Raw genomic sequence first — 9,881 nt, 5'->3', positions numbered from 1 at the left:
GAGATGGCTGGAGAGAGAGAGAGAGAGAGAAGAGATGGCTGGAGAGAGAGAGAGAGAGAGAGAGAGAGAGAGAGAGAGAGAGAGAGAGAGAGAGAGAGAGAGAGAGAGAGAGAGAGAGAGAGAGAGAGAGAGAGAGAGATTCACTTAAATATACTAAGAAAAGATGAAAGAGAAAGAAGAAAGTAAGAATGAAAACACTTTGATAATATACATGACATATCCTACAAATATTCTTCCTTTCAGTAATAACAATAATGCACCTATTCACAGCTTCTTTTCCTAATCATTTAATGACTCACAACTTTATTTCCATTCATTCATTACAGTAATTTCATTCACTCTAAGCATTCCTTTCTGTAAAGTAATATATTTCTTATTTTCAACTTAATTTCATAGTGATTGCAGCCACGCACACACGTCCATTCACTGAATTTCATTACGTTGCCCTGCTTATAACATGCTTTTTTCCATTATCATCATCATACAGAAAACACCTCTTGTGTGCTGCTGCTGCTGCTGCTGCTGCTGCTGCTGCTGCTGCTGCTGGTCTGAAAGTAAAAGGCTCGGTTATTGTGTGTGGTATGGGTTATTAGGAGGAGGAGGAGGGGGATTAATAAAAGAAGAAAAAGTAGAAGACAGCTAGATATGCAACATTGCGGCGGTGAGAGAGAGGCTGAAGACAGTCAGTTAGAGGAGAGGAGTTGATGAGACGAAAAGCTTTTGATTCCACCCTGTCTAGAAGAGCAGTATGAGTGGAATCCCCCCAGACATGTGAAGCATACTCCATACATGGACGGATAAGGCCCTTGTACAGAGTTAGCAGCTGGGGGGTGAGAAAAACTGGCGGAGACGTCTCAGACCACCTAACTTCATAGAAGCTGTTTTAGCTAGAGATGAGATGTGAAGTTTCCAGTTCAGATTATAAGTAAAGGACAGACCGAGGATGTTCAGTGTAGAAGAGGGGACAGTTGAGTGTCATTGAAGAAGAGGGGATAGTTGTCTGGAAGGTTGTGTCTAGTTGATAGATGGAGGAATTGAGTTTTTGAGGCATTGAACAATACCAAGTTTGCTCTGCCACAATCAGAAATTTTGGAAAGATCAGAAGTCAGGCGTTCTGTGGCTTCCCTGCGTGATATGTTTACCTCCTGAAGGATTGCACGTCTATGAAAAGACGTGGAAAAGTGCAGGGTGGTATCATCAGCGTAGGAGTGGATAAGACAAGAAGTTTGGTTTAGAAGATCATTAATGAATAATAAGAAGAGAGTGGGTGACAGAACGCTGAGGAACACCACTGTTAATAGATTTAGGAGAAGAACAGTGACTGTCTACCACAGCAGCAATAGAACGGTCAGAAAGGAAACTTGAGATGAAGTTACAGAGAGAAGGATAGAAACCATAGGAGGGTAGTTTGGAGATCAAAGCTTTGTGCCAGACTCTATCAGAAGCTTTTGATATGTCCAAGGCAACAGCAAAAGTTTCACCAAAATCTCTAAAAGAGGATGACCAAGACTCAGTAAGGAAAGCCAGAAGATCACCAGTAGAGCGGCCTTGACGGAACCCATACTGGCAATCAGATAGAAGGTTGTGAAGTGATAGATGTTTAAGAATCTCCCTGTTGAGGATAGATTCAAAAACTTTAGATAGGCAGGAAATTAAAGCAATAGGACGGTAGTTTGAGGGATTAGAACGGTCACCCTTTTTAGGAACAGGTTGAATGTAGGCAAACTTCCAGCAAGAAGGAAAGGTAGATGTTGACAGACACAGCTGAAAGAGTTTGACTAGGCAAGGTGCAAGCACGGAGGCACAGTTTCGGAGAACAATAGGAGGGACCCCATCAGGTCCATAAGCCTTCCGAGGGTTTAGGCCAGCGAGGGCATGGAAGACATCATTGCAAAGAATTTTAATAGGTGGCATGAAGTAGTCAGAGGGTGGAGGAGAGGGAGGAACAAGCCCAGAATCCTCCAAGGTAGAGTTTTTAGCAAAGGTTTGAGCAAAGAGTTCAGCTTTAGAAATAGATGTGATAGCAGTGGTGCCATCTGGTTGAAATAGAGGAGGGAAAGAAGAAGAAGCAAAGTTATTGGAGATATTTTTGGTTAGATGCCAGAAATCACGAGGGGAGTTAGATCTTGAAAGGTTTTGACATTTTCTGTTAATGAAGGAGTTTTTGGCTAGTTGGAGAACAGACTTGGCATGGTTCCAGCCAGAAATATAAAGTGCATGAGATTCTGGTGATGGAAGGCTTAAGTACCTTTTGTGGGCCACCTCTCTATCATGTATAGCACGAGAACAAGCTGTATTAAACCAAGGTTTAGAAGGTTTAGGGCAAGAAAAAGAGTGAGGAATGTACGCCTCCATGCCAGACACTATCACCTCTGTTATGCGCTCAGCACACAAAGACGGCTCTCTGACACGGAAGCAGTGGTCATTCCAAGGAAAATCAGCAAAATACCTCCTCAGGTCCCCCCAACTAGCAGAGGCAAAACGCCAGAGGCACCTTCACTTAGGGGGATCCTGAGGAGGGATTGGAGTGATAGGACAAGATAAAGATATGAGATTGTGATCGGAGGAGCCCAACAGAGAAGAAAGGGTGACAGCATAAGCAGAAGGATTAGAGGTCAGGAAAAGGTCAAGAATGTTGGGCGTATCTCCAAGACTGTCAGGAATACGAGTAGGGTGTTGCACCAATTGCTCTAGGTCATGGAGGATAGCAAAGTTATAGGCTAGTTCACCAGCATGGTCTGTGAAGGGAGAGGAAAGCCAAAGCTGGTGATGAACATTTAAATCTCCAAGAATGGAGATCTCTGCAAAAGGGAAGAGTCAAAAATTGGAGGATAAGTGTCTTGAAACCTCACCTTTCAAAGAATTCAAGTCATAGGAAGGTGGAAAAACAGAAGCACAGAGAGAGAGAGAGAGAGAGAGAGAGAGAGAGAGAGAGAGAGAGAGAGAGAGAGAGAGAGAGAGAGAGAGAGAGAGAGAGAGAGAGAGAGAGAGAGAGAGAGAGAGAGAGAGGAGAGAATTTAATAAACATGTATAGAATGATACATGGTATGGAAAATGTGGAAAAAGAATGTTTAATAATATACAGAGTACATGGGGACACAGTAAGAAGCTGAAGAAAGTTAACTGTAGAAGAGACATCAAGGAGTAAAGTTTTCCTCAGAAGTGTGAACAAATGTAATGATTTCAGCAAGACGTCAATGCTGTAACAGTCCATATTTTTAAGGCCAAACTGGACACATATAGAGATGGGATACCATGAGATTACTCCACTCCTATAAACCACAACTAGGTCCAAACTTCTTGTCCTATCCACTCCTACGCTGATGATACCACCCTGCACTTTTCCACGTCTTTTCATAGACGTGCAACCCTTCAGGAGGTAAACATATCACGCAGGGAAGCCACAGAACACCTGACTTCTGATCTTTCTAAAATTTCTGATTGGGGCAGAGAAAACTTGGTATTGTTCAATGCCTCAAAAACTCAATTCCTCCATCTATTAACTCGACACAACCTTCCAGACAACTATCCCCTCTTCTTCAATGACACTCAACTGTCCCCCTCTTCTACACTGAACATCCTCAGTCTGTCCTTTACTTATAATCTGAACTGGAAACTTCACATCTCATCTCTAGCTAAAACAGCATCTATGAAGTTAGGTGTTCTGAGACGTCTCCGAAAGTTTTCTCACCCCCCAGCTGCTAACTCTGTACAAGGGCCTTATCCGTCCATGTATGGAGTATGCTTCACATGTCTGGGGGGTTCCACTCATACTGCTCTTCTAGACAGGGTGGAATCAAAAGCTTTTCGTCTCATCAACTCCTCTCCTCTAACTGACTGTCTTCAGCCTCTCTCTCACTGCCGCAATGTTGCATATCTAGCTGTCTTCTCCCGCTATTTTCATGCTAACTGCTCTTCTGATCTTGCTAACTGCATGCCTCCCCTCCTTCCACAGCCTCGCTGCACAAGACTTTCTTTTTTCTCTCACCCCTATTCTGTCCACCTCTCTAATGCAAGAGTTAACCAGTATTCTCAATCATTCATCCCTTTCTCTGGTAAACTCTGGAACTCCCTGCCTGCTTCTGTATTTCCACCTTCCTACGACTTGAATTCCTTCAAGAGGGAGGTTTCAAGACACTTATCCATCAATTTTTGACCACAGCTTTGACCCTTTTATGGGACTGCCATTTCAGTGGGCATTTTTTTATAAGATTTTTGTTGCCCTTGGCCAGTGTCACTCATACAGAAAAAAAAAAAAAAAAAAAAAAAAAAGCTGGCAATCCCCCACACACACACACACACACACACACACACACACACACACACACACACACAGACATCATTCACACTCTTAGCCCCATCAGTCCCTAGTGGAAAAGGACAGTCAGACACAGCACAGCTGGTCACATACATCCAAACAGAATTTGACTTAATCCTGTAAAATACAAACAGGTCTATACAAAATACAGAAAAGACATGCAAGTGGAGGCATCACCAACCTCCTCCGGGAATCTGGCAGGACAAACGGCACGGCAGAACCCATTCTTGCTCCCGTACTCCACATGCTGGTCTAGCATCATCGAGTGGGCAAAGCGGTTGTAGCGTTTCTCCCACTCACTCTCTCTGCTGAAGTCTCTGTTCTGAATCTGACGCAGAAGCTGAGGCGACAGTACCGGCAGCACAGCATCAACCTGAGGAATGTCACCAATGTTCAGTCATTCAAATCATAAAAACACTATTGAAACTCCCCTTAACTTCCACTAGAGCTTGTTGAAAGTGAGAGACACAGCACTGCAACACATAAGAACAGCATCCTCTTAGGAAAATGTTCCTGCTGTGTGTGGATTTGTGAGAGAAAAGTACACAGTTGTTTTGCAGGAGTGAAGCCATTCTGAAAGATAATGTGTCACCTTTTGGAGAAATGTGCCTGTGTGTTACAGGCGCACACACACACACACACACACACACACACACACACACACACACACACACACACACACACACACACACACACACACACTGACTTGCATCATCCCCATGTCAAGACAAGGTGGGATGGAGTCTTTATGTACCTTGATGAACCACTTGTGGATGCTGTTCCATGGATCACACCTCAGGCTGCTCTTAACTTGTGTGTTCTTCTTAGACTCTTGCAGAAGCAACACATACAATCTGTTGCCCTCCATGGGATTCCTCAGCTGAGATGCAAGCTGTGGGAAGAATCAAACCAATAATGAAGGCTCTCTCTAGGTAATAAATGCTTCCTGGAAGCAATACAAAGCAAGTCACTTCTACAGGGATCATCAACATCTTACTGGAAAATATGTAAACTTATTCTCTTATGCCAAGCAAAATCATGGCATCTCACAACACAAGGAATTTCCTTATCTTCAGATCTGCTAAAAACTAATTTAATTTGTTCCTCCTGTCAGCGAATGAGTAAAGTTGAGGCATTCCCACCACCAAGATCTGACTGTGTGAAGCACACCTGTCAGCTAGTGAGTAAAGGAATGAAAGTGAGATAACTCCAGCAGGTCCCTTTCCCCTCAGCTCACCAGTCAGGTCACCAGTCAATTAGATCTGGTCCAAACTATGTGAAGTACACCTCCACTCAACAAGTGAATGAAGGAATGAAATTAAGATACCCCTAGCATTTCCATCTCTTTCCCTGAGCTAAGGTTGCCAGCACAGCCTGACTGACTGACCCACCTGCAGTGCATCCTCCCTGGTGTCCTGGGCATGGATCACCACCACCTTTGACTGGAACCCTGACTGCTTGCCATCCACACTGTCCAAGCAAGATTCCACCACCAGCACCTGTGGATCCCTCTGGATAGACAGTGAAGGTCTTAGCAGCATCACTCCCTGGCTCTGTGAATAATGTGACAGATTTCAACACAGTGTTCTCAAGATTTCAATAGTCAATATCTTCCATGGCTACACAGGCCCACAGTCTTATCAAACAAACTTCCAATTGATTTATTATAACTAATTAATCAGACATTTGAATCAAGTGACTGAGATGTCAGGGAGTGAAGACAGGCTCATGCAGTAGTGGCCAGTCAAAGCAGCAGAGTGCAAGGAACTACCGTATTTGATGGCTCATAAGACGCACGGGCTCATAAGACGCACCCAGTTCTGGCATGTATTGAAATAGAAAAAAACAAAAATTAACAGATTTAGGCTATCGATATGAAGTCAAGGAATTCAAGCGACATTTGAAGACTCTCACGTGCATTTAGATCACTATTAGATACCAATACTCAGCATTTAAAAGTTTAATTTATGCTAGCAGCTTACTTGTTCTTTTTGGGGTTTTGTTGAGGCTGTGATGGCCGTGACATCACAGCCTGGCGTCCCAAAGGTGTGGTATACAGGGAGTGTTTCAGACTAGATACAGTGGAGCTGGTTGGATTTCTGGAGTCAAATCTTGGTAAGGTTGCGGGCCTTGAAAGCCAGAACGTAATGGTTCGGTTGAGGGTATTGAAAGACAAGATTGTACCAATCCTGCTGACGTGTAAACACAATCTTCTTATTGGTATTTTAGTTGGGGCCATGCAGACTGTGATGTCACAGCCTCTAGTGCCCAAAAGGTGTGGTAAGCAGGGGAGTTTCAGTCTTAATGCGGTTCAGCTGAATGTAGGTAAACATTAACTGCACCTAGCTCTTGGCGGCACCATTAACTGAGGGACTACAGTGATAATAAAATTTTTTCATACTTTATTTTTTAGCATCTTTCACATGTAATTCTTATGCAGTATTTTAGTACATTTTCAAAGCCAAAGGATGTGTAAAAGCAGACTTACTAACTTTATTTTCTAAAGTGTATTTTACTTGAAATATTATTTCATTCATCATAAAATTTAGTACAATTGTATCTTTTAATTCGTATTCAAATCACAACAAATTCATAATATTCACTTTGAATACCTTGCACAAATTACTATAGTTTACCTACTACATTTTATTCAAATTCAAATCCGTGAAAATAAATTAGTATTATTCTTAGAAGTTACAAAAGTAAAAAACCAAATCTGAAGTGTTTCATTCCTTTTTTTAATTCAAATAAATTTTCGTGCAAATAAATTGATCTTATTCATTCTGAAATCTTACACAACAAAACTAAAGAGTTTTTAATTCAAATTCATGAAAATAAATTGATTTTATTCATTCTGAAATTTGCTTAGCACAACTGTAGCATTTTTATTCACATCCAAACCCTACAAAATCATTGTCACTGTCATCAGTACTGCATTCCTCAAGCTCACCAGAATCACTACTAGAAGTAGAAGAGTCACTGCCTTCGTATAGAAGGTCATCCTCTGTGCCCTCAAGATCATTACTGATGCCACATTTCTTGAATGAAAGCACCACTGTCTCTGTTTTTACTTTATCCCAAGCAATTTTTACCCACTGGCAAACCTGGGCTATTGTAGGCTTCTTGATGAAGCCCGATGGTGTTTTGTCATGTTGCGGGAGTCTCATCCACGCGTTCCACTGCTCACGCATATACACCTTGAAAGGTTTGTTTATGCAAACATCAAGTGGTTGCAACTGGCATGTTAGTCCACCAGGTATTACAGCCACTTTTGTGTTTAGATTGTGTACTCTGTTCTTGGTAGCCTGAGTTAAATGAGCCCTAAATTGATCCCACACAAGAAGTGATGTTTTTTTTATAAGTCCCCCAGGACGCCGTGACCATACTTTGTCAAGCCACAGCTTCACACCATCCTCATCCATCCAGCCCTTAGGATGAACATGAATAAAGATACCTGGTGGAATGCTTTCTTTGGGAAAGGTTTTCCTCTTGAATATGAGGAAAGGTGGTAATTTAGTGCCATCAGCACAACAAGCCAGTACTGCTGTAAAATGAGTTTTCTCATGGCCTGAGGTTTTAATAGTCACAGTCTTAGAACCTTTAAAATCAACTGTTTTATTAGAAGGCACATCAAATGACAGTGGTACTTCATCCATATTTGCAATTTGTCCCATTTCAAAATGGGTGTCCTTTCTGAGATTTATAACGTATTTATGAAACTCAAGAATTTTGTTTTCATATGCCATAGGCATTTTTTGTGATATTTTTGTTTTAGTTCGCATTGCTAATCCATTCCTTTTCATAAATCTATAACACCAGCCCTCATTACCACCAAAATCATCATAGCCTTTGGCAGTTGCCCTTTCTTTAGCTTCAAAAATTATTTGTTTAGTTGTTACTATTGCACCCTGATTCCTTTGATCAACAACCCAAGCCTTCATCTCCTCTTCCAGTTCCACCCATTTAGCTTTCTTTGTGCGAAGACCATGTTTTGATTTCACAGCTTTCTGAAGTTCTTCCTCTTGTTTTCGCCAAAAACGAATCATTTTCTCAGTTGGAGGTGGACCAAAATGCCTAGCAGCAGCTCTGTTGCCGTTTTCCTTAGCATATTGTATTACTTGTAGCTTGTATGCAATTGTGTAATTGTGTCGTTTTTTTGACTCCATCATGTTGTGTAATAAAATCTGGAAGTTTTAAACACTCTTGCATAAGCTATTACATGAATATTATGCAGATCATCACCTCAAGCCAGCCTATCCCATGACACTCAATTCCTTTATAGAAGAAATATTCGTTCTCAAGGTGTATTAGTCTATTTTCATAAAAGAAAAGTTTCTCTAGCTTCAATCTTTTTCATATGTATGCAAAGCAAGAATGTTAAAAAGATAGGTTCAATTTTAATTGTATGAAAGTGTGGCTATTGTCTTACCTCAATCAGTAACGGCGTCACACTCGGTGTCACCGAGTACGTCACGTCGGAGCGCAACCGACCGCGTTTGTTTTGAAAAACGTGGTGCACCATCTCCACCTTGCCAGAACCTTCTCCACAAATCCAACCAGCTCCATCACATCTAGTCTAATATTATAATTGGATACCTCACCTTTGGGGCATCAAAGGCTGTGACATCACAACCTACACTGCCCCAACAAAACTCCAAGAAGAAGTGGTGCATGGTTAAGCAAATTCTTCCTGACTGGTCAAAGTCTATGTGGATTACCAGTAAGTATGAGATACTACACATTGGTACCTTGAAAGAAAGAGCATTTTGTGGCGTACTACCAATCATGACTTTATTTAGTTGTGCAAAGACATCTGTGGTTTGAATTTAGAGCCTCTGTTGCCGTAGACTTGTAACCTATTACTGCCTCAAAGTTGGACCTTTGCCTCATTGGACGCAGGCTAATTTACTGACCCTTTTTCTGAGAAAAAAGTAGCGTCTTATGAGCCATCAAATACGGTAATTCTCAAAGAGTGGTGGATGAAAAGAACAGACTCAGTAATCAGGTTGTTAGTGCTGAGTCACTAGGGAGATTTTAAAAGAAGATACACAAATCTAGGGAAAGGGATAAGTAGAAATAGGTAGACACATTCAATTCAGAGAGAGAGGTCAACTTATAGGAAAGAGGAAATGCAGAAAGACTACTGGTGTACATTAGACTCCACTACACACATAAACAACACAATACACACCTCTCTTTCTCCTCTCTCTCGAGTTCCTCCACCTCCTCCTCCTCCACCTCCTTGCCCAACTCACCAACATCACCCATCACTGAAAAAAAGAAGAAAAATAAATAAATAAAAATAATAATAATGATAAATAAATAAATTAAACAGATAAATACAAATAAAATCTACCTAATAATGGTCTACATTCTGAAACACTTGTGCACCACACCTGAACTACATTGAAAAGGCTGTACTTCAAGTTATGCAGGTCTTTAAGGGTGCTTTTATAGTTCTAGTGACAGACAAACAAGATTTCTATACTATGAATAGGAGAAATACTCTTGAGAACCCAACTAATCATCTCTGTGCCCTTGGATAATACTTGTGGTGAGGAAG

General features: G+C 41.4%; 1 protein-coding gene across 1 annotated transcript in view; it reads right to left on the bottom strand.

The window, feature by feature from the left end:
* Nucleotides 1–59: 59 nt before the first annotated feature.
* The window catches only part of LOC135098961 (uncharacterized), a 24,656-nt gene continuing 14,834 nt past the window's right edge, over nucleotides 60–9,881 (bottom strand). Inside the window, exons 2-6 of the mRNA XM_064001403.1 lie at nucleotides 9,510–9,588; nucleotides 5,710–5,871; nucleotides 5,073–5,210; nucleotides 4,500–4,691; nucleotides 60–548 (exon numbers count right to left, since the gene is read on the bottom strand). Coding sequence (XP_063857473.1) covers nucleotides 480–548; nucleotides 4,500–4,691; nucleotides 5,073–5,210; nucleotides 5,710–5,859 — 549 coding nt within the window. The 5' untranslated portion in view covers nucleotides 5,860–5,871; nucleotides 9,510–9,588 and the 3' untranslated portion in view covers nucleotides 60–479. The remainder of the gene's footprint in view (nucleotides 549–4,499; nucleotides 4,692–5,072; nucleotides 5,211–5,709; nucleotides 5,872–9,509; nucleotides 9,589–9,881) is intronic.

The sequence above is a fragment of the Scylla paramamosain genome, unplaced genomic scaffold, assembly GCF_035594125.1.
Source record: "Scylla paramamosain isolate STU-SP2022 unplaced genomic scaffold, ASM3559412v1 Contig95, whole genome shotgun sequence".
Lineage (NCBI taxonomy): Eukaryota > Metazoa > Arthropoda > Malacostraca > Decapoda > Portunidae > Scylla > Scylla paramamosain.
Note: the sequence above shows the minus strand (reverse complement) of the source record. Positions and strands in the feature narration are given on the sequence as shown.